The sequence below is a fragment of the Neomonachus schauinslandi genome, chromosome 10 (assembly GCF_002201575.2).
Source record: "Neomonachus schauinslandi chromosome 10, ASM220157v2, whole genome shotgun sequence".
Taxonomy (NCBI): Eukaryota; Metazoa; Chordata; class Mammalia; order Carnivora; family Phocidae; genus Neomonachus; species Neomonachus schauinslandi.
Window position 1 is genome coordinate 111,404,934 of NC_058412.1, and position 25,290 is coordinate 111,430,223.

Consider the following 25,290-nt stretch of genomic DNA (forward strand, 5'->3'; position numbering starts at 1 on the left):
CCTCATCCAAATAGCACTGCCACTTTACCAGTGAGGAAATTCTACTCGGAGAGGAGCACAACCAGCCCAGGGCCCAGAGCAAGGCCAGCAAAGCTTCCTCTGCCAGGCTATGGTGACTTCTTGGGCAGCCCTTGGGTCAGAGCTGGAGTAAAACAGAAGAAAGAGGACCAAACTTGACGCCAGCCAGTGGGGGGAGGTAGAGGGAAAGAGGCAAATGTTTTCCCAGAGAGCTGTCCAAAAGGGAAACACTCTGTATGTAAAGCAGAGATGCCCTAGAGATGACTGTGAACTCCCACGAGTTTGGACCATCTGGAGTGAAACAGACCTACTACGTGACCTTGGCACTCCACCTTTCTGAACCCTGTCTAGGAAATGAGGATGTTAGGGATGAGCTTGTGCATCACATGGGAAGTTGGATAATTATAAGATCACTTTTGAGTCTCTGACTCTTGTTTCAAGTGTGAGCCTTGGTCCTCACCCAGGATACTGGGAGAAGAATGAAAGGCTGTGGCCATCTATCTACTCATGAGAAAATAGGGCATCACCAGGGATGGGATGAGAGAGGGTTGAGATGAGGGAGGCCTCAAAATTCCAGAGAATGAATGCATATGAGCATGTAGCAGCTTCCCAGGCGCCATTAAGTGCTGGGCTCTAGAGCCAGACTGCCGCATTACAAATCCCAACTCTGCGATTTATGAACTATAATGAGCTTGGGAGGGTCCCTTGACCTCTCTGCCCTTATTTCCTCATCTGTAACATGGAAAGTAACAATAACACTTCATGGTTATTGGAAGGATTAAGTAAATTCGTATCCAGAACTAAGCTCTTAGCACCATGCCTGGTACCTGGTAAGTGCTCAGTAAATATCAGTCATCACTGCCAGGGAAGGAGGTTGTAAGCCCCTAAATGAGCATCTGTGCCCCCAGTAAATGCTTTTCTGAATTGTCTCTCTCTGCCTGTAAGACTAGCACCCTGATTCTGAGCTGAGGAGGTGGAGAGCCCACACTCGCACTGCTGGGCCTGATAGCTTTCTCAATTCCCCAGCGGAGGTGTTATCTCCTCCCGGCACAACCACTTCCTTTTCTGAGAAATGAGCACATCTGTCAGGCTTAGCTTCTGAGAACTAATGGTGAGGGAGGAGGCGGGGGAAGGGAAGCTGGCAGCTGACAGGGGCAGAGTTGGAGAAAGATTAACATGAAGTTTGCTGCGAGGATGTCTCCAAATATTCCCTAAAGCCCAGATGGCTTCAGCCCCCCATGACACCCACTTCAGCCAGTAACACCAAGGTCACCTTGCTTTACTAAGTGCTTTCATCCCCTGATCTTAACCACCGTCTTGGGAGGTCAAAGTAGGAGAAACTGAGGCTCCAAAGTAGAGAGGCCTGTGGTCACCCATCTCTGCCTCTGCCCTAACTGAGCTGCCTCTCTAAATTGCCCACATCGAAATCCAACCCCCCCCCCCCCCCCCCCCCCCCCCCACCCAAAACAACCCCCCCCTCCCCCCCCCCCCCGCCAGTGGAAAAGAGAGGCTGTGTTCCTTTCACATTGCTGAGGCCAACAGCTCCCCCGGGAAAGCCAAGGGAAGTGGATTCCAACCACAAACCTCATTTCTTCCGAGTCTCCGCCTGCACCTCCCTGCCAAGAGAGTGATAAGTCCTCTCCGCTTGCCCCATCCCCCCTTCCTGCCATCTCCCAGGGATCTCCTAACAAGGCCTCATTTATCTATTCAGCAAGCATGTATCAGCCTCTCCCTCAGGGAAACTGAGGCTAGCAGCAGAAAGTGACTCTGCAAGTGACTCATGGCCTGCCCATGCAGGGCCATGACGAGGCCAAGACAAGGTACAGCGCTGATGTCTCTGGCACTTTCCCTGGGCTGCTAGGAGCCCCTTCCTCTTCTCCACCTACCTCTTTCCCAAAATAACCAAGCAGGAAGGAAGTGGTGGGCCTGGGCCATCCAGAGTCACCCTAGAGGAAGGAAGGGCCCGTCTGGCACAAGCACTTGTTCCCCCCATTGAAGTCAGGATGGAAGGGTTTCACTTTCCCTCCTGGTCTTCGTCATATCCTTTTCCTGTGGCACCCAGTTCCCCTCAGCTGGCTAGGGGCCAGAGCTCATTCATTCAGCTGGTGGCCTCGGGCAACCTTCCCCCTCCTAGAGGGACTCAGGATTATAGCCTTGGCCCGGAATATGGGGTTTGCTGCTGCATGTACTGGACCTTGCAACTGACTTCCCCACATACCCTCTTTGGGCAGGTCTCTTGGTATCTCTGAGCCTCCATTTACCTGGGTTTAGATCAAGGTCCTCCTTCAGTAATAGAAGTGCATGCAGCTGGCCCACGATGGGGCCTTGAAAAGTATCGTCCTTTTGAAAGTGAACACAGGGGCACCTGGGTGGCTCTGTCGGTTAAGCGTCTGCCTTCGGCTCAGGTCATGTTCCCAGGGTCCTGGGATCGAGCCCCGTATCGGGCTCTCTGCTCATCTGGGAGCCTGCTTCTCCCTCTCCCACTCCCCCTGCTTGTGTTCCCTCTTTCGCTGTGTCTCTCTCTGTCAGATAAATAAATAAAATCTTAAAAAAAAAAAAAGAAAGAAAGTCAACACAGTCCTTTATGGAGGTTGGAAGCAAAGACACTGGAGCCAGACTATTGGTGCAGGCAACCCAGCCACTGTGTGACCTTGGGCAAGTCACAGATTATCTGAGGGCTGCAGGTCCATCAGCTGTATGGTGGGTTAACAACAGTACCCACTGCCCAGCGTGGAGACAGTTCAGTGAACTGATCTACAAAAAGGACTGAGAAGAGTGCTTTCCTTGCAGGGTAAGTGCTCAGGAAGCATCTGCTACCACTGCCACTGTGTAGGTTAGGTTCTCTGTAGGTAGGGACAGCAGGGACTGGAATGGCAGGATCAGACATCAGAATGAGCAAGAGGTCAGAATTCAGACAAATCGCAGTCCCACCACTTCCATGATAGAGGGTGGGTGAACTCTGAAGCGTCCATTTTCACATCTGTGAAACTAGGCCATTGATAAATACTATGAGGATTAAATGAAAATACTCCTTCATTTAAATGTTCACCTAAAATAGATTCATTTAGGGGTGCCTGGGTGGCTCAGTTGGTTGAGTGTCTGACTCTTGATTTCAGTTCAGGTCATGATCTCATGGGTTGTGAGATGGAGCTCTGCAGCCCTGCATCAGGCTCCGCGCTCAGTGGGGACTTAGCTGGAGCTTCTCTCCCTCTGTCCCCTCCCCATCCCCCCGCCCTGCTTACCCTCATTGCGCGCACATGCGCGCTCCCGCACACACTCTCTCTCTCTCTAAATAAATAAATAATCTTTATAAAAAAATTTTAGGGGTGCCTGGGTGGCTCAGTTGCTTAAGCATCTACCCTTGGCTCAGGTCATGATCCCCGAGTCCCGGAATCGAGTCCCACATCGGGCTTCCTGCTGAGCAGGGAGTCTTCTTCTCCCTCTTCCCTTCACCCCACTCATGCTATCTCTCACCCTCTCTCTGTCTAGTAAATAAAATCTTTAATTAAGTAAATCTTTAAAAATAAAATAGATTTATTTAGGGGGTGCCTGGCTGGCACAGTCAGTAGAGCATGCAATTCTTGATCTCGGGGCTGTGAGTTCACGCCCCATGTTGGGCATAGAGCTTACTTAAAAATTATAGTGGCACCTGGCTGGCTCAGTAGGTGGAGCATGTGACTCCAGATTTCAAGGTTGTGAGTTCGAGTCTCACATTGGGTGTGAGATTACTTAAAAATAAAAAAAAATTATAAAATAGGGGTGCCTGGGTGGCTCAGTCGTTAAGCATCTGCCTTCGGCTCAGGTCATGATCCCAGGGTCCTGGGATTGAGCCCCGCATTGGGCTCCCTGCTCAGTGGGAAGCCTGCTTCTCCCTCTCCCACTCCCCCTGCTTGTGTTCCCTCTCTCACTGTCTCTCTCTGTCAAATAAATAAATAAAGTCTTTTTAAAAAAATTATAAAATAGATTCATTAAGAATGGCACCTGCTGTGCTCAAGGTACAGCATCAGGTTCTGGAGATAAAAGGGACAAAACCAGACATAGTCTAGTGGGGGAGACAGGACAAAAAATACTCAAATGAATGTGATTATACATGGTATTAGGGAATATGACCTAGTCAAGGTAAAGTGCTTTAGCTCAGTGCTCAGTGCAACTAAAACATTCAAATGTGTAATAAAGGGTCAGCTGCCATAATAGCACTTGTTATTATTTTATTATTATTTAACAAGTGAGGACACTGGGCTGCTCAAGGTCACACCACTTGGAAGCAGCATGGAAACGTGGGAGGTCAGGGACGCCTGGGTGGGTCAGTCAGTTAAGCATCTGCCTTTGGCTCAGGTCATCATCCTGGGGTCCTGGGATCAAGCCCCGCATCGGGCTCCTTGCTCAGTGGTGAGTCTGCTTCTCCCTCTGCCTCTCCTCCCTGCTTATGCCCTCTCTCTCTCAAAGAAGTAAATAATATCTTTAAAAAAAGGAAATGTGGGAGGTTAGAGAGAAGGGTGGGCATCGGAGGACTGATCAGACTCAAGTAGGCACTGTGCTTCAGCCCCTGGCAGGGTGGATGGGCCGCTGCCTTAGGGGAGTTGTTGTGTCATTCAGTTGGCCTCTGGGCAGAAATCTAGCTGTAGTCAGTCTGTGCCTGTCTGGGTGGGCCTGGCTTTAGAATTGGGTCAGACTTGGTCCCTGCCTGCACTGAGCCCCCAGACTAGGGGGGAAAACTGACACACAAATAGGCCTCGATTTAGGGACACCCTGCCTCCCATTCTCGCCTCAGGGCCTTTGCACTTGTTGCTACTGCTGGAACATGCTCTCTTTTACCCAAGATTTTTTGATCCTCCCTTGGCCACTGCCACCTTGTCTTTCAGCTCTCAGCTCAAACCTCACTTCCCAAGAGACCTTCCCTGACCATTCCACCTATATCAGTCAGTCCCCCCGGGTGTTCTCTGTCGCCTCCCCATGACTTACTGCCTTCAAAACCCCATCATCTCTGAAATTGTCTTGTTTCTTATTATCCTCTCTGCTTCTCACTAGGACAGTGTTTCTCAACCTTTTTTCCTTATCGCCACCCCCCGCCCCAGGCATCTTTTTCTACATTCTTGTTCTAATTGCCTTCCCATGACATTTGAATACCACAGCTGTACTCTGTATCTTTTTATGTGCTGTGGCCCCATGGAAAGCCACAAAGCACTGTAGTATCCAAGAATTTTTTGCTTTGCCCCACTGGAGGCGATTGCCCTCCTGTTGAGAGCGTGTGGACTAGAACATAAGCTCCATAAAAGCAGATCTTGTTTGTCTTATTCACTGCTGTGTCTTCAGTGCTGGGCTTGGAGCATGGTTTGCACTCAGGAAATATTTATGGTGTAAATGAGAGTCCAAAACCCTGGAAGCACAAAGGAGATACTTGTTGTGGAGTCTTATATGCTGAGTAGGGGTTGGCTTACTGAGGAAGATGATGTGGGGAGGGTGACCAGTTAGAGGACACACAGGGGTGAGAAACACTGGAGTATGTCAGGTTGGGCCATTCCATGTACGGGGCCAGGACTGTTGGAGGCAGGACCTTGAAAGTGGTCCCGGCCTTGGCTTCTCCTGGGGACCCTGGTTCTTGGTTCATCCCTCTGAGGGGCCCTGACGCCAAGTCAGAAGACATCCAATTCCTAGTCCATGCTCTACCACAAACCAGCTCTGTGAAACTATAGAATGGGCAGGTGGGTTGGCCTTACTAACTTGTGGGGTCTGCCTGGCTGGGAGTCCATGATCCTGCCATGGAGGTCATTAGCCATTGCCTGTCCCCAGTGGCCCTGAAAACCCCTGCATGGATCCCATGTCAGTGGTCACAGCTGCAAAGAGAAACTTCCACTTTGCTCTCACCCAAGCTGAGGATGCAGACAGCCTCAGGCCTGGGTCTCCTGAAAGCCTCTATGACATCAGAGCCTTCCCTGCAACCCCCCCTTACGATCTCACCCCCTGCCCACCATGCCAGCTCTGGCTGAAACTAGTGGGAACCATTGAAGAACACTGGGGCTTATCTCTGCTTTTCCAGAACCAGGCTGCCCTGCAATGCTGTTTATTTATCCAGGGCAACCGCCCACTGAGAAAATGGCTGTGTTTGTTTCCAAGTGTGTCGTGTGAACCTTGAGCTAAATATACCCACACCACTGCCTCCCCAGCACCCGCCCTGGAATAGCACACCCCATTTTGCTCATGTTCTGTCTGCAAAACCAGTCCCTAGAATCCATAGCCCCTGGAAATCGTACTCCCCCCACCCCAGGAGAAGGAGCTCCTGAAACGGAGCTGAAGGTTGTCCTGGCCAGGAATGCATGAGTTGGGGGGGCTGGGCAGGTCAGTCTTGTTCTCTATGACACCGAAATGAGAATGTTCCCTCCACCCTGGAATGACTGTTCCTGGACAGTGAGTGCTTTGTGCCCTTGCAGGGACAGGGCCTGTTTACTCCAACCCAGCCCCAGAGAGGAAAGTTTCCTGTGGCTGCCAGCCCTCTACTTTAGGAAAGTTCCCATCGAGGGAGCCAGGCCTCTCCCACTTTGGCTGCAACCCCAGTGTCCCTGGTTTCTTGTGAGACATTGGGCCCCTTGGGATAGTCAGGTCCTTCTGGCCTTGGTCTCACTTCTCCCATGCTCCCGACAGTCCAGGACTCTCCCCCATTATGGGTCCATCTTTTTTGTGACTCCATTTGGGCCTACTTTACTTAGCACCAGAAAAAATTATAACTCTTATAAGGATTTTCTTTTCCGCCACCACCCATGAGGCTAGCCAGGATGAAGGGGGAAAGAGAGGGAAGCATATCCACACCAGCAATGCCTGGGCAGCAACAAGGCCAAAGAGTTAGGAGGCTGCCTGCTGCCACATCCCTGCCCTTCTCTCCCCAGACCCAAGGCTCCCTCTCAACCCCACCCCACACCCCTCTTCCTAGAATCCATTGTAGCCCTACTGACCAGACAGATCGTCCCAGCCCCCCACGTAGGGAAGTGTCCTGCTACAGCCATACTTCCTTTGGAGCTGAGCAGCCCTGGGTTCTGATCCTGGCTCTGCCGCCTGTTAGCTGGGTGACCCCAGGCCAGGTCTTCCCTATCCAGTGTGAAGTGGGGCTCAAATCTACCTGATGAAGGTGAAATGGGTACTACCTGGCACTTAGTAGACTTGTAGTACCTTCGCTCCGCTCATGTATTTGTTGAGCACCAACATGTGCCAGACACTGTTCCAGGCACTGAGTACATAGAGACAAGACAAGACCTCTGCCCTTGTCAAGCCACACCTAGTGCAGGAGGCAAAACAAAAACAACGTGTCGAATCTGGTTATGAAAAGTGCTGGGAAGAAAAATAAAGCAAAGTAGAGAGAGATGAGAATGGGTACCATTTTAGAAGATGTGACCAAGGCAGGCCTCCCTGAGGAGATGACAGTTGAGCAGATTCAGGAGTGAAATGAGGGAGTGAGTGAGGCAGGTGGTGATCTGGGGTCAAGTGCTCCAGGCAGCGAGAACAGCAAGCTCCCTAGCAGAAGCAGATGTTCGAGGAAAAGCAAGGAGGCCGGGGTGATGAGTGGAGTGTGCGGTGGGAGGGGGCAGGTCCTGCTAGACCTCGCTGGCTGTGGTAAGGAGTGGGGACTTTATTCCAGGGGTGATGGGAAGCCTTGGGAAGGCTGAGAGCTTGGGATGAGATGGGAAGGAGTGACATGGTCTGAATGGAGGGGCTTTTTCTGGTGTTTCTTTCCCCCCAATACCTGGTAAACATTCTGGTAAGGGCTCTAGCTTATGTGTCACTGCCACCTCCCTAATGGCTTAATAAATACTAAGGAGTCTTTGAGTCATCTTGGCAGTTCAGCGTGCATGGCATTCTGCTGGGTACCAGGGGTGTGAGCAGAAATGACTCCGGCTTTCTAAGTGCAAAGGCAAAGCTGTTGGAGGACTTTAAGCCCAGGCGTGCTGTGATCTGATCTACGGTTTTTAAAAATCCTCCGTGTGGAGCATGAACTGAGTGGGGTTATCAAGACCAGAAGAAGGGCCAGGCAGGTCTCGGTGAGCAGACTGGCCTGGTGAAACTTGGAACCAACTGGAGACAGCAGGTGTTGTCTGAGGGAGCAGCCACCACTCAGCCAGTTGGGACCAGGTGGAAATGAGGGCCCTGGGCTCTGTGTGCATTCGTCTGTGGTCCATTCACACTCTGAGACACCCTCCCTAGGCCCAGAGGCTCCTGGTCTGTAGATGGGGAGAGATAGCCTGCACTGCAGCACTGGTCAGGGAGGACCAAAGGACAAATGGGGTGCAAAGCTCACTCATTAAAGGGTGCTGCAGCCCCCTCTCCCTGCCCCCTGGGCTGGCTCCACCCTGGGCTGGGTAATTTAACCCACAGCTCCACCTTCCCCAGGTCCTGTGCTTCCCTCCTGACTGCCCTCAGGGCTGAGGGCTGTTGTTCATCTCCTTCTGGGCCCCGAGTCACACCCCTGGGGGGCCCCTGGGGGGCTGGGGACAGGGACAGGGCCTCACAGACCCCATCGCAGTCCTGCATCAGAGTAGCTATCCCTCTACTCTGCCTTCTCTGTCTGCCTATCAGCCTGCCCTCCCTTCTCCAGAGGGAGGAGCCTCAGGCCAGTAGTCCCCAGACCTGGCCTGCCCCCGAATCGCTGGGAACTTAACCCTGTCCCCTCTCCCTCCCTACCTCAGTTGCATCAGCAGGAAGGCTAAGGCCTAGTGGTTCTGCACTATGCACAGACTCAACCCCATGTTCCTCCTCGGCTTCCAGACCACACATGGGCCTGCTCTTGCTCATCGCTTCACCCTCATCTCCCCATGCCCTTCTCTCTTGCCCTCTGCTCCAGCCACCTAGCCTCCTGTCACTTCCCTGCCCCTGCCCCTCTCTTTCCCGCTGCAGGTCCTCCAGTACCACTTTTTAGCCAGCTCACCTTGGACAAAGCCCTTCCCAGCTTTGCACTGTTATCTCAGCAATAAAGTGCGTTGGTCATCCCCAGCTGGGTGGCAGGAAGGAGGGCAGCCTTTGAGCCCTTTATCTGGCTCAGGTGGGCATGGATGGCTATAGTTTTTCAAATCACCATTGCAGGGATGCTTGGGTGGCTCAGTCAGTTAAGCGCCTGCCTTTGACTCAGGTCATGATCCCAGGGTCCTGGGATCGATTCCCGCATCAGGCTCCCTGTTCAGCGGGGAGCCTGCTTGTCCCTCTGCCTGCCACTCCCCCTGCTTGTGCACGTGCTCTCTCTCTGACAAATAAATTTTTTTCAAAGATTTTATTTATTTTATTTATTTGAGAGAGATAGTGACAGAGAGAGCGAGAGAGATCACAAGCGGGGAGGAGAGGGAGAAGCAGGCTCCCACTGAGCAAGGAGCCCGATGCGGGGCTCGATCCCAGGACCCTGGCATCACGACCTGAGCCAAAGGCAGACGCCTAACCATCTGAGCCACCCAGGCACCCTTAAATAAATTTTAAAAAAGAAAAATAGGGGCGCCTGGGTGGCTCAGTCGTTAAGCATCTGCCTTCGGCTCAGGTCATGATTCCAGGGTCCTGGGATCGAGCCCCACATCTGGCTCCCTGCTCCGCGGGAAGCCTGCTTCTCTCTCTCCCTCACCCACTCCCCCTGCTTGTGTTCCCTCTCTCGCTGTGTCTCTGTCAAACAAATAAATAAAATCTTTAAAAAAAAAAAAAAGAGAAAGAAAAAGAAAAATCTCCAAGTCATCACTGCATGCAGGTGGCCCCCTTCTCCCACCCACCCACATTACTGATGTAGAACTCAAACAGCACCCTCCTCTCTCTTCTCTCTCCCTTCAGGACACTTTTGTGGAACTCTACGGGAACAATGCAGCGGCCGAGAGCCGGAAGGGCCAGGAGCGCTTCAACCGCTGGTTCCTGACAGGCATGACTGTGGCTGGCGTGGTTCTGCTGGGCTCGCTCTTCAGTCGGAAATGACCAGACACTGACCACCCACTTACCCTCCTACCCTACCTGTCCTGCCCCTACCATATATCCCTTTGTCCAGCCACTATTGCCACCAGGAGAACCACTACATGCAGCCTCTGGCCACCTACCCATCACAGGGTTGGGCCTAGACCTGGTCTCCCGCAATTAGTTGTCTAGAATCTACCATGCTTCTGTGAGAGCCGCCTTCCCTACATCTCAGTTCTCCTGGCCTCAGAACCCACAAGGTTTCCCCAAAATCTGCCCCATGGAAGCTGGCAGGTGTGGGGGTGTTTGTAGCTGGGAGCTGGAGGGCCCTGCCTGATTAGTGGAACCCCCAACCCCTTAGCCTCCCTAAGAATGCTTTCCTGCCAGGGAGCTGGAGAGTTTTCTGACCTTTTTCCCCAGAAGGAGAGACTAGATTGCCTTTGTTTTGATGTTTGTGGCCTCAGAATTGATCATTCCTTTCCCCTTCCAGGACCTAGGCTCCCTTTCCTTTCATCCCCACCTTCCCAAGAGCCACTTAGGGGCCACTTCTGACTAATTAGGGATTCAAGCTGCTTGGAATAAAGAAACAAGGACCAGGACCCCCTCCCCACCTCTGGCCTGGCCAAAGTCCCTGACCCCAATCCCAGTGTCCTCCAGAAGCCTCTGGCTAAAGGCCAGCCCCACCTGGGAAGGAAGGGGCTGTAGCTGCAGGAAGTGCCCCATGCCAAAGTTGGGGTGGCCCTTGCAGTTTAGCACCACCCCAGTTCCTTTCCCCTTCCCCTCCCTTGGCTCCCATCACCATAACTGAGGGACCAACTGGGCCCAAGGCAGGTGCCCCAGAGCTGTTGATGGCCTCAGCTGCCTCACTTCCTGCAAGATGATCAGCCTGTGGCACCTTTGCCTTGGGCTGCCGCCCATGGAGTCCAGGGATTTGGGGGCCTTGGCCCAGAGGTGAAGGGGAGCTACAGGGAGCAGCTGTGGGAGCCCTAGAGTCTTCCCTACCTCAGGCAGGAAAGGCAGGAGGGAGACTGTGATGCACAGGGTGAAGGTGGGGGTGGGAGGAGGGGTCGGTCCTACCTGGCCAAACAGATGTGTGCCCCCCCCCCCCCCATTCAGCCTGGGCTGCCGGGCTGCCAAGGTCAGAGTGGCCTGGCCAGGAGTCCTTCAGGCCTCCCTCTCCTCTACTCCACCCATGGCCTGTCTCGTCCCTGGGGGTCCCGGCCTACCCCTGGCCATCCCGGGCTCTCTGCTGTACATATTCGAGACTAGTTTTTATTCCTTGTGAAGATGATATACTATTTTTGTTAAGCGTGTCTGTATTTATGTGTGAGGAGCTGCTGGCTTGCTGTGCGTGTGCACGTGGAGAGCTGGTGCCCGGAGACTGAGCGGCCTGATGCTCCCTCCCCTGCCCTGGTCTGGGGAAGCCAGCTGGGGGTCCTGGCTCCTGAGGGGCACCTGTCCCCCCCCCCCCAGCCCCCACCCCACACTTGTTCCAGCTCTTTGAAATAGTCTGTGTGAAGGTGAAAGTGCAGTTCAGTAATAAACTGTGTTGACTCAGTGAGTAAAGGGCCTGGGCTCTTGTGTGCCCCGGGCTGGGGAAGGAGGGGCTGTGCAGCTGCCAGCAGGTTCTGCGGGGGAGCTGGGCACCGCTGCCGGCTCTGCTGCCCTCAGGAGAGGGCCTTGGACAAGTCCCTTCTTCCCTCCGGGCCTGCATGTCTCACCTGCTCATTGATGGGGTTTTTATTGAGCAGCTGCTGTGTGCTGAGCACTGGGGTGTGTGTGCACAGGATGGACACAGTCTCTGCCCTCGGGAACTGACATTCTAGGGGAACAAACAGCCACTTGGCAAGGACTCTGCCCGGGCACAGTCCTAGGCACTGGGGATTCTGCAGTGAACAAAGCTCTTCCTTTATGGAACTCCCATTCTTGGGGAGACAAATATATAAGGATGGGTCTGGGCACTGGAGGGCAAAGGTGGAAGCTGGGTGACCATAAGGAAGAATGGCAAGACTTACGAAGGACCTAGTGGGAAGGAGGTAGGAAGGAGTCATACTTGAGGTAACATTTTTTTTTTAAGATGTATTTATTGGGGCACCTGGGTGGCTCAATCCATGAAGTGTCTGCCTTCAGCTCAGGTCATGATCCCAGGGTTCCACATTGGGCTTCCTGCTCAGCAGGAGAGTCTGCTTCTCTCCTTCCCTCTGCCCCTTACCCTGGCTCGTGCTCTCTCTCACTCACTCTCTCAAATAAATATCTTTTAAAATAAAATATTTAAGAGAGCATGAGCAGGAGGGGCAGAGGGAGAGGGAGAGAGAACCTCAAGCAGACTCCACGCTGAACGGGGAGCCTGATGTGGGGCTCGATCTCACGGCTCTGATCTTTACCTGAGCTGAAACCAAGAGTCACCACTCAACCGATTGTGCCACCCAGGTACCTCCAGACTTGAGGTAACATTTTAAAGGTAGATCCCACAATCCATTTACTGATAGAAATAGTTCAAGAAAGAAAGAGGAATCAAAGGTGATCGGAGTTTTTGGAATGGTGACACCATTATAATTACAAAAGTGAAGCACATGTCTTAGGGCAGTGCAACCCAAGAGGCTCATAGTGGGTGCCCAACAGTATTTAATATGGGGACCTGAGCTTGTCTAGGCTCCCTAGAAGAAGTAAGGCCAGAAGACCGTATGAGTTAACTAAAAGAATGAGGGAAGCATAAAGAGTGGTCCTGGTCAAGAAGCAGCAAGTGCACAGGGTGAGTAAGAGTTTTCTTCAGGCAGAAGGAAAGTTGATGTGTGGAGTTGAAAAGAAGCTCCTGGGTCAGGACTGCGCCAGAGAGGTGGGGTGAGGGGAGTGAACTTGATCCTGAGGGCAGTGAGAGCTAAAGGGAGGTTGTAAGTCAGGGAGTGATACGCCCCCTTAGAGCCCCCAAAACAAAACACCCCGTATGGAGAAGGTTCTGGAAGGGAACAGTGGAAACCTGGAGACCAGTGAAGAAGCCATGGTTTGGTTAAGGCTCTGGTTCTCAGGGTGGGCAGGCCAGGTGTGTCTCCTAGGTCACCATTCCTGGGCTTGTGACTTTGGGCAAGTTACCTACCCTCTCTTTGCTCCAACTTTGCCCTCTATAAATGGGATTGATGGCAGTACCCATCTCACGCGATTGTGGTCAAGATTGAATGAAATAACCCGACAGAGCTTGGGGCAGGACTGGATGGGAAGGCGCGGCAACGATGACCCCACCATCGCGCGGGCTCCCCCGGAGGTGGAAGAAGAGGCTGCCCACAGAGGAGAGCCCTTCCACTTGGAGCAGCCGGTGGCCGTTGTCCCGGAGGGGTCTGAGAAAGCGAGCGAGGACTTCGGGGTGGGTGCTCCAGCCGGGGGCGGGGCTGGAGGCGGGAGCCTGCCTCGGGCGCTCCGCCCCGCCGGCCTTCAGGAGCGGGCTTGACTGCCCTCTGGTGGCCGAGGGTGGGGTGAGACCTGAGGCCACGCCCACTGCAGCTGCCCTTCCGCGGCGCCCCGGACCTCTGTCTCCCGCAGGCCACCCTTCCTTGGTGTCTGTCCTCCGTCCTGCTCACCAGAGGGACCTTTACACTTCCAATCTTGGGGTACCGTATTCAGAGCTTGCCACGGCTCTCCTGGGACTCGGTCATCATTCTGCTTAGTTCAACACCGAAGTCTCCAGCCTTACCCCCCCACCCCTACCCCCGCAATGCGTCCCTTGCCCCTGCCCTTTTACCTTAGCCACTCAGGACCCCTCTTCAGATTTTGATCCTTCTGGAAACATCTTTCACATACAGGCAAATACATAGATATAAATATATTTTGATCCTCACCGCACCACGCCCCCGGCCTTTTTTTACACAAATGGTAACAGACACACTCTGCCTTGCCTTTTACCCCTAAATAATGTATCTTATAGAAGTTTCCATATTCATACATGAATCCCTGTGTTCTCATCGTGCAGCTTCAAGTTATCAACACTCATGACAGCTTCATTACTTTTTCTAGCTGTGTGTGGTGTTTTAGCCAGACCTCTAACTCAGTGATTTCCAACCTTACACGTGCCGTGGCACATGCATAAAATATTGGAATTGCACACTGAGGGTAAGTTGGGAGGGGTTTCAGACTGCCTATGTGGGTCCTAGGGGAAAATCCAATCCATTTCTTTTTTTTTTTTTAAAGATTTTATTTATTTATTTGACAGAGAGACACAGCGAGAGAGGGAACACAAGCAGGGGGAGTGGGAGAGGAAGAAGCAGGCTCCCCGCAGAGCAGGGAGCCCGATGCGGGACTCGATCCCAGGACCCTGGGATCATGACCTGAGCTGAAGGCAGTCGCTTAACCAACTGAGCCACCCAGGCGCCCAAATCCATTCCATTTCTATATACTATTTTTATGAGGAGAAAAATGAAATATATTTAAAAGTGAAGTATTAACTTTGAAACAACGAATACATTATTTTATGAGCTTTTATCATCAAAATGGTTCACACAGTTCTTGATCAAGGCTTATTACTGATGATCTCTTCAAATTCTTGGTAGTCAGCATCAACAAGAGACCTCATAGCCACAAGTAGGTGATAAAAGAAAAATTTTAACCATACCAAAGCTTACAATTGAAATTATATTTAAATGTTCCAACAGTTCTTCCCTTTATTTAGTTGACAAGTATAATGTATTCAAGTGGATTTCAAATCCAAATGAACTTTTTCATTTCAGTTTTTTTTTTTTTAAGATTTTATTTATTTGACAGAGACACAGCGAGAGAGGGAACACAAGCAGGGAGAGTGGGAGAGGGAGAAGCAGGCTTCCCGCAGAGCAGGGAGCCCAATGTGGGGCTCGATCCCAGGACTCTGGGATGATGACCTGAGCCGAAGGCAGACGCTTAACGACTGAGCCACCCAGGCGCCCCTCATTTCAGGTATTTTAAATTAATGATAAGTTCCAGAACACAGGAAATAATATAAAGCTTTCAAGTCCCCCCTTTTTTTTTAGAAAATTATAATTGTTATTAAACCTGGGCAAGGCTGTATAGTACATAGGGAGAGAAGAAAGGAGGGAGAGAAAGAGCGCGAAAGGAAGGAAAGAAGAAAGGGACAGACTGTGTGGTAAGACCATTTAAATTTCATAAGAATTCACAAGGCTTTTTACATGTAATTATTGAAGCTAATCATGTGTGAACCTACTGAAATGAGGTGGTTTAAATAATTTAGGAGGGAATTAATACTTCATATGACCAGAATTCTAACATTAGTGCATGGACATTTATTAAAAAAATCAAATAAGACATAAATGTATTGAGATCATATTTGTCAATCTTAAAGTTTAAGGAAGTCACTCTTTTTTTAAGGAAGCTCCACAACCCAGTACGAGATCAAGAGTTGCCTGCTCTACCAACAGCTAGCCAGGTGCTGAGGAAGTCACTCTTAAAACACTAAGGTACCAAGGGGCACCTGGCTGGCTCAGTCAGTAGAGCATGGGACTTTGATCTTGGGGTTGTGAGTTTGAGCCCCACTTTGTTGAGAAGGAATATAAACAATGTAGTGGCCAGCCAACAAGATAGTTTGTAAATTTGTTGCTGAGCGGGGAAATGACCAGTCCCCACATCAGGAAGGCTTGGCTCAAATTGCACTGATATAAAAAACAGTGCCCCCCACCCCCTGCAAAACAAAGCATAAAAACTGTTCCCCGTCCTATTGCCTTGTAAAAATAATAGCAATAAATGAAAATAACAATAAAGCCCTTATTTGCAAGCCATTTATGTGGCGGGACATCGCTCTGCAGCTGGTTGGCCATCCCTTTTGGGCACATCAATCTCACCTGGGCTTCGTGCCAAGCTCCTTGGGCACCTGGAAAACAAATTCCTCCAGAGGCTCCACAGACTTTGTGGAGGGTCCTTGTGGAGATGGATGGCCGCGTGCGCTGTGGCTGACCCCAGTAGTAGATATCCAGGAAGAGCCCAATCTTGGCCATGCTCAGCTCATCCGGATGGAGCAATGAGGGCCAGAAGAGAGACAGGCTGCGTAGTGGTTAGGAGCAGAGCTCTAAAACCATACTTCCTGGGATAGCTGGGTGCCCTTGGACAAGTGTCTTGACATCACCTGTAAAATGGAGATGATAGTAATGGGTGGTTATGTAGATTTAATGCAGGATTTATGTTTGTTAAGTGCTTAAGAATGGCATCCGACACTGTAAATGTGTTATTAAGTTATGCTGTCAGACCATTCCCACACCCGCTACCACTGCTCTACAGAGGGATGGTAGAGGGGACTAGTCTTGGGGCTCCACCTGCCCCAGGCTCTGTGTCTTAGTATGCATATCCCCTGAAAGCAAAGTCTAAAAGTAAGGATTCAGGTGGAAGTCGTTTAAGTGGTGGTCCCAGGACAGCGGGGACAGTGAGGCAGGGAAGGACAGGAAGCCAAGACAGGGTGCAATGACAAGTAAGTTGCCACCTCAGGCAACAGGGCACCTTCCCAGGGGATCCTTTGACAAACCTGTGGAATATTCCAAGGACAAGAACTTCGAGGTATTTCTCCACCAACTCCCATCCCTCATTGGTCGAGGGCTACTTCTCTGTTATTTCTCCTCAGCATTTGGCACTTCCTGCCTGCCCCATGCTTGGGCCAAGCTTAAATAAACCTATTGTCTAAAAGACAAGGTGACTGTTCCCTTGAATGAGAACTGTCCACCAAATTTGCACAGGACTTCTGAGGATGGGCTGAGGGCACATGGCCGGGGCAACAACAGATCTGCCGCAGCTCGTGAAACCGTGTAGCACACCAGCTGGGAAACTCGCCTTGAGGGAGGAACAATTTCCTAGTTCTCAACTTCTGCTAATCCAAACAGTACTGCAGTCAACAACCTGGTGTATCCATCATTTTGCACACATACATGTATACCCACGGGATAGCCACAGAAGCAGAATCGCTGGGCCAAAGGATATACGCATTTGTTGTTTTGCTGGAGACAGCCAAAGCTGTCATCCTGGGGAACTGCGTGTCTCCTGCGCCCTTGCCAACATCCGCATTCACACTCTTTGATCTTTGTCAGTCTGGCTGATGAAAAAATAGTATCCCATACTTAAAAATTTCATTTGCAAAACTCTAATTGAGGTTGACATCTTTTAATAATTTAAAAGCCATCTGTATCTCTGATAAGTTAATGAATCCAGACAATGACCAGCGAAGGCTACAAATGGCACACAAAGACGCTAAGCATAGTGTGCCTCCTGGCCAAGGAACACAGCACACCCATGAAATAGTCTTGTCAAAAATCAGATCTAAATGTGACCAAAGCCTCTTAATGTAACAACCATAGATGGAAAACGCAGGGGATGGAGGGGCACAGTCAGTTACATGGGAACGTAATCAGTAAAATGCAGACGGGGGTGGGGGAAAACTGGTCAGGACAAGTGACCCTGCTTCTAAACTCACTCTTCCAGGAAGATAGAGCAGATCTACTTTTCCCTCTTTCTCCCGCTAGCTATAAACCCTGGACAAGCATAAGAAAACCCTGAAAGGTGATGAGAAGGCAAACCGGCCAGGGACTTCAGGACCCCAGGGAATGACACGGTGGCGCATTAGGGAAATAAAAATACATATATTGAATGAGATGAAAACACAGCATACCAAAATTTGCAGGACACAGTGAGAGCAATGCTGAGAGGGAAGTGTATATAATAAATGCGCACATCAGGAAAGAGAAGTCTCCGTTCAATAATCTAAGCTCCCACCTCAGGAAACTAGAAAAAGAAGACCAAAGTAAACTCAAAGCAAGCAAAAGGATGGGGCGCCTGGGTGGCTCAGTTGGTTAAACCACTGCTTTCAGCTCAGGTCATGATTCCAGAGTCCTCGGATCGAGCCCCGCATCGGGCTCCCTGCTCATGCAGGAAGCCTGCTTCTCCCTCTGCCTGCTTCTCCCTCTGCCTGCTTCTCCCTCTGCCTGCTTCTCCCTCTGCCTGCCGCTCCCCCTGTTTGTGCTCTTTCTCTCTTTCTCTCTCTCTTGCTATCTCTCTGTGTCAAATAAATAAATAAAATATTTAAAAAATATATTTAAAAAAGCAAGCGGAAGGAAATAATAAGGAAAAGAGTGGACGGAAATCAGCGAAATTTGAAGACATACAAAGAAATAAAGAACTCTGATAAAGGTAATTACATCGAAAAATATAAAAGAAGCATTCTTGTGTTTTGGGGTTGTAACTCTGTTTCCTACATGATTTAAAACACAAATGCATTAAAGGGGCACCTGGCTGGCTCTGTTGGAGGAGCATGTGACTCTTGATCTCAGGGTCATGAGTTCGAGCCCCGCATTGGATGCAGAGATTAAATTTTTTTAAAAATGCAAATGCATAAAAAAATTAGAAATCTATGTTAATGGGCACATAATGTATAAAGGTACAATTTGTGACAAAAATTTGCTATAGAAAGGGGGAGCATGGAGCGATACAGGAGCAGTTTTTATGTGACTCAACTTAAATTGATATCAGTGCAAGATTGTTGTCAATTTAAGATATTAATTGTGGGACGCCTGGGTGGCTCAGTTGGTTAAGTGTCTGCCTTTGGCTCAGGTCATGATCCTGGAGTCCTGGGATCGAGCCCCGCATCGGGCTCCTTGCTCAGCGGGGAGTCTGCTTCTCCCTCTGCCTGCCACTCCCCCTGCTTGTGCTCTCTCTCTCTCTCTCTCTCTAGCAAACAAATAAATAAAATTTTAAAAAACGATGTTAATTGTAATCCCCATGGTGACATGATGCTTAAGAAAATATCTTAAAAATACACAAAAGGAAATAAGAAGAAATCAAGAATTTAAGCATCACTATAAACCAACTAGCCCCGGGCACCTGAGTGGCTCAGTTGGTTAAGCCTCTGCCTTCGGCTCAGGTCATGATCCCAGGGTCCTGGGATCGAGCCCCAAGTCGGACTCCCTGCTCAGCGGGGAGCCTGCTTCTCCCCTCCCACTCCTCCTGCTTGTGTTCCCTCCCTTGCTGTGTCTCTCTCTATCAAATAAATAAATAAAAATCTTAAAAACAAAACAAAAACCAATTAGCCCTACCAGACATCTGTAGAACACCCCACCCAGCAATAACAGAAACACATTCTTTGGTGCACATGAAATGTTCTCCAGGATAGGCTATATGTTAAACCACAAAACAAGTCTCAACAAATTTAATTTAATTAATTTATTTATTTTTAAATAGGATCCACACCCAACCTGAGGCTTGAAGTCATGACCCTGAAATAATGAGCCACATGCTCTTAGGACTGAGCCAATCAGGCACCCCTCAATAAACTTAAAAGATTGAAATCATATAATGTTTCTTCTCCAATCACAGTGGAATGAAGCTAGAAATCAATAACAGAAAACTAGGAAATTCACAAATATGTGGAAATTAAACAATACACTGTTAAATAACCAATAAATCAAAGAAGATATCACAAAGGAAATTAGAGAAAACTTAGAGACAAATGAAAACAAAATACCAAAACTTATGGGATACAGTAAAAGCAGTGCTTAGAGGGAAATTTTTTGCAGTAAATGCAACCTACTACTTGAAGAGTTCAAGCTACCACAATTCGCCCAATGTAAAATAGGTCATTTGAATAACCCTATAACAATCAAGGATATTGATTCAGTAATTTAAACACCCACAGACCCCCACCACCCACAATATTTCACTAGCGAATTCTACCAAGTGTGTAAAGAATTAACGCTATTTCTACACAATCTCTTCCAGAAAATAGAAGAAAAAGGAAGGGAATTACCTTGGTATCAAAACCAAAGATGCAGATGAACCAACTGCAATCTTTAGCTTTAGGGTCCTCATTCCTAGGGCACCTAGGTGGCTCAGTCGGTTAAGCGTCCGACTCTTGATTTCAGCTCAGGTCATGATCTCAGGGTCCTGATCTCAGGTTCATGAGATCCAGCCCTTCAACAAGCCCAGTGCAGAGCCTGCTTAAGATTGTCTCTCTCTCCCTCTCCCTCTACCCCTCCCCACTCTTAAAAAAAGGTGGATCCTCATTCCAAAAAAATTCAAATAAATATAACTTTTATGAGGCAACTAGAGAAATTTGCATACTGACTGGATATTTGATATTAAGGAAATATTGTTAAAACTTTTATGTATATTAATACTATTACAGTTGTATACATTAAATAGTCCTTATTGTTTAGAGACACACACTGAAATATTTGCAGATGAAATGATGTGACATGAGTTATTTAAAATAATTCTGGGGTGGGATGTCTGGCTGGCTTAGTCGGTAGAATGTGCGACTCTTGATCTCCTGGTTATAAGTTCAAGCCCCACATTGGATTCAGAGATTACTTTAAAATAAAATCTTAGGGGGCACCTAGTTGACTCAGTCGGTTAAGCGTCCGACTCTTGATTTCAGCACGGGTCATGATCTTAGGGCTGTGAGATTGAGCCCTGCGTCCAGCTCCACACTGGGCATAGAGCCTGCTTAAGATGCTCCCTTTTCCTCTACCCCCCCACCACCACCTCGTGCGCATGCACGCTTGCGTTCTCTCTCTCTCTCTCCCCCCCCATAAAGAAGCAAAAACGAAACTTAAAAAATGTAAATTAATTAATTAAAATAAATTAAAAATAAATAATTCTCCCCCCTGCTTGGGTTCCTGCTCCCGCTGTCTCTCTGTCAAATAAATAAGTAAAATCTTTAAAAAAAAAAAAAAAAAAAGAACTTCGGAGGACACTTTTTTCTTTTTTTAAGATTTTATTTATTCACGAGAGAGAGAGCACAAGCAGGGGGAGAGGCAGAGGGAGAGGGAGAAGCAGACCCCCACTCCTGCCCCCTGCCGAGCTGGGAGCCTGATGTGGAGCTCCATCCCAGGACCCTGGGATCATGACCTGAACTGAAGGAAGATTAATCCAGCTGAGCCACCCAGGTGCCCCAGGACACCTTTTTCTTTTTCTGTAATCTTCCTGGTCATGACTTTTGCAACACTTTCTAGTGCGTTTATCTTTTTCTTACTGATTTGTTAGGTTGTTGGTTTTGTTTTGTTTTGCTTAGCATATTAAGGAAACCAGTCCTTTTTCACCTTTTTAGTTCCTTATCTTTTTAGTTTCTTTCTCTTTTTTTTACAGAGAATTTTACTATTACAGGCCATTTTGACCCAAATGTTTTGACCTCATGGATGTGTTTATTCCAAGGCTATTTTGACTGTGAGTTTTGAATCCAAATATTTTTATCAGAATTACACTAGTTCTTTTTTTTTTTCTTTATTAAAGATTTTATTTTTAGGGGGCGCCTGGGTGGCTCACTTGGTTGAGCATCTGACTCTTGATTTAGGCTCCGGTCATGATCTCAGGGTTGTGAGATTGAGCCCCGAGTTGGGCTCCATGCTCAGTGGGGAGTCTGCTTGGGATTCTCTCTCTCCCTCTGCTCATCCCCACACTCAGGCACTCTCTCTCTAAAATAAATAAATAGGGGCGCCTGGGTGGCTCAGTCGTTGGGCATCTGCCTTCGGCTCAGGTCATGATCCCAGGTCCTGGGATCGAGCCCCGCATCGAGCCCCGCATCGGGCTCCCTGCTCAGCGGGAAGCCTGCTTCTCCCTCTCCCACTCCCCCTGCTTGTGTTCCCTCTCTCGCTGTGTCTCTCTCTGTCAAATAAATAAATAAAATCTTTAAAAAAATAGTAATAAATAATAAAATAAAATAAATAAATAAATCTAAAAAAAAAGATTTTATTTTTAAGTAATCTCTACACCCAATGTGGGGCTCAAACTTCTTAAACTCCAAGGTCAAGAGTCACATGCTCCACTGACTGGGCCAGGTGCCCCAGAATTACACTAATTCTAATACAACAATAAAGTACTTTTTTGTTTTTTTTTAAGAAAGCCCTTTCTTGGGGCGCCTGGGTGGCTCAGTCGTTAAGCGTCTGCCTTCAGCTCAGGTCATGGTCCCAGCATCCTGGGATCGAGCCCCGCATCGGGCTCTCTGCTCCGTGGGAAGCCTGCTTCTCCCTTTCCCACTCCCCCTGCTTGTGTTCCCTCTCTCACTGTGTCTCTCTTTGTCAAATAAATAAAATCTTAAAAAAAAAAAATTTAAGAAAGCCCTTTCTTGAGCAAGCTGCATGAAGTCAATTTTATTCCTCAATCAGTTATTTTATGACCAAAGTTAAATTCTTTCTAATGTTTGCTATTATAAATTTAATTTTACAAAATTATTTTTTCATTGCAATCAACCTGACTTCATGGAGTGAATGCCACTATGAGGATGTGATTCTTCTCTCACTCTTGTTTATCCACATCTGATTTCACTGGTTTCCTGCCATTGTGCATTATCTGCTATTGTCCATTATTTCCATTTGGTCTGATTTTTCAGGTCAAATTTGATTATCTAAATGTCAGAATGTTATTGCCTGTTTGAATTTTAGTTGATATCCAATTAAATGTGGTCAGTTTTAGCTTCTATCAACATAATTTTGTGTTGGTTGGTTCTACACCATCAGTGATAGGATGTAGTATTTGCTCACAATTCTGCCTTTCCCCCTACTCCACACTCACCAGTGTACTCTGATGGAGGATATTTCTCTGCCTCTTGATGTTGGGCTTGGCTGTGGGTGGGAAGACTATATTTTCCAAAGATGACCACAACGATATCTCCCATCTCATATGTGTCTTACACTTTGCATTGTGACATCAAGCAGGAAAGTCTATGTTCTCTCCCTCGTGAATGTAGGTGGAACTTGGTGAGTGCCTTAACCAACAGGGTTCAGCAGAAGGGATGCTATGTGTCTTCTGAGGCTAGATTATAAAAATGCAATACGCTTTTTTTCTTGTTCTCTCGGAATTCTCACTCTTGGAATCCACCCACCATGCTTTGAGGGAGTGCAAACTAGCCCACACAGAGAGACCACCTGGGGATGCCACAGAAGAAGGATGTCCGGTTGACAGCTCCAACTGAGCTGTCCGGGCTCAGCCAGCTGCCAGCCAGCATCAACCACCAGAGTGAAAACACCTCCAGAAGATTCTGGCCACTGCCTTTTGAGTGTTTCCAGCTGAGACCTCAAACATTCTAGAACAGAGGCAAACAGTCATGACTGAATTCCTGACTTACGGAATTGGCGAGCATAATAAGATGGCTGTTTTATGCCACTAAGTTTTGGGGTAGTTTGTAATGTAGCAATAGTAACTGGAACACCATAGGACTTGCTTTGACCAGTGGAATGTGGTGCCGATTCTGTGTGTGCTCGTTCTGAGCCTGGGCTTTAAGAGCATCCTGGGTCCCTAATCATCCCCCTGCCCCCTCGGCGGTCTCTGACTTCTGCCAAGAGAAGAAAATGCCCTAGGTGCCCACTGCTCCCAGAACAAGGAGACACGTGGAATAATTTTGAACCCAGCTGTTATGGGCTGAGTCGTGTCTCCTGCAAATTCATATGTTGAAGTCCTAACCACCAATACCTCAGCATGCTGTAGGTCTTAGGGTAGGGTCTTTAAAGAGACGATGAAGTTAAAATGAAAGGAAAGGCCCTAACCCAATCAGACTGGCGTGTTTATAAGCAGAGGCAATCTGGACATACCCAGAGACACCAGGGATGCGCATGCACAGAGGAAGGCACATGTGAGGACATAGCAAGAAGGTGGCTATTTGCAAGCCAAAGACAGAGACATCAGAAGCAACCAATCCTGCCAACACCTTGATCTTGGACTTCTAGACTCCAGAACTATGAGAAAATACATTTCTGTTGTTTAAGCCACTCAGCCTGTGGTATTTTGTTATGGCAGCCTGTGATAGTGTGATTTATAATAAGAAATGTATATATTTGATCTTAGTCCAGTTTCTGGCACAGAGTTCCTAAAACCCTTGGAATTTGCTAAGTAATGAGAGCAAGGAAGGTGTCTCTTCTTATGTTAACGAGGTGACTTTTTTTTTTTTTTTTTAAAGATTATTTATTTATTTGACAGAGAAAGACACAGCGAGAGAGGGAACACAAACGGGGAGTGGGAGAGGGAGAAGCAGACTCCCCGCCGAGCAGGGAGCCCGATGCGGGACTCGATCCCGGGACTCCAGGATCATGACCTGAGCTGAAGGCAGCCGCCCAACCAACTGAGCCACCCAGGCGCCCCAACGAGGTGACTTTTGAACCCCACCTAAGGATTGCCCAGAGAACAAACCATGTGATTAGAGGGTTGAACTTTCAATCCCACACTCCTACACCCACCCCACCTCCGGGGAGAGAGAGGGGCTGGAGGTTGAATCATTCCCCAGTGGCCAATGATTTAATCAATCACGGCTCTGTAATGAAATCCTCCATAAAACTACAGAAGGACAGGTTTTTCGGAGAGCTGCTGGGTTGGTGAACACGTGGGGATGGGGGGAGAACAGTGCCTGGATGCTACACGGCAGCTCCGTGCCTTTCCCCGTGCCTTGCCCTCTGCATCTCTTCCATCTGGCTATTCCTGAGTTCTGTCCTTTACTAAGAAACTGGGAATCCAGTGAGTAAACGGGTTTCCTGAGTTCTGTGAGCTGTGCTGGTAAACTAATCAAACCCAAGGAGGGGGTTGCGGGATCCTTTGATTTCTAACCAGTCGGTTGGAAGCACAGGTAACCTGGGCTGGAGACTGGTGTCTAAAAGTCGGGGGCAGGGCTTCTTGTAGGACTGAACCCTTAACCTGTGGTAGCTGATGCTATTTTTGAAGTGCGTGTCAGAATTGAGTTGAATTTTCATACACCCAACTGGTATCTGGAGCTGAACGTGGAGCCCAACACAGGTTTCCATCCCACGACCCTGAGGTCATGACCTGAGCCACCCAGGCGCCCCTTAACTCTGTCCCTTTATCCTGCTTTGTTTTGTTTCTTTACAGAACTCATCACATATTCATTTTTCTGTCTCCCTCCATAAAAGAATGCCTCCTCTATGGGGCCAGAGACTTTATCTTATTCATTGCCGCATCCCCATGGCCTGGATTAGTACCTGGCATACAGTAGGTGCTCAATAAATATTTGTTAATAACTGACTGAATAAAGGAGTGTCCTTGCCTTTGCTCAAGCCACTCCCTCCACCTGGAATACCTTCCCTTCTCCTTCCTCCCTTTCCTAATGCCACATATCCCTTAAGACTAAAACCTAGCCCGAGTCTGCTTCTCCCTTGACCCTCCCCCTCTCATGTGCTCTCTCTCATTCTCTCTCTCTCAAATAAATAAATAAATAAAATCTTTAAAAAAAAAAAAAAGACTAAAACCTAGCCCCTATTCCTCCAGGAAGCCCTCCCTGATTGGCTGGGCTCTGGGCCCCTGGAAAGTGGCTTATTCCTGCCCTTCCTTCACCACAGTACTCAATCTTAGGTATACTGTAGGGTTTGCGGCAGGTAAAGACTGAGGTGGAGACTGAAGACAGAAGAGAACAGGCCAGCTTTA

The 25,290-nt window shown here is 48.8% G+C and overlaps 1 protein-coding gene across 2 annotated transcripts in view; it reads left to right on the forward strand.

The window, feature by feature from the left end:
• Window positions 1-11,482, forward strand: part of BCL2L1 (BCL2 like 1) — a 51,585-nt gene extending 40,103 nt beyond the window's left edge. For both annotated transcript variants that reach the window (XM_021689099.2, XM_044918599.1), the window contains one exon: window positions 9,808-11,482. In XM_021689099.2, the coding sequence (XP_021544774.1) occupies window positions 9,808-9,945 (138 nt within the window). In that variant the 3' untranslated portion in view covers window positions 9,946-11,482. The remainder of the gene's footprint in view (window positions 1-9,807) is intronic.
• The last annotated feature ends 13,808 nt before the right edge of the window (window positions 11,483-25,290 follow it).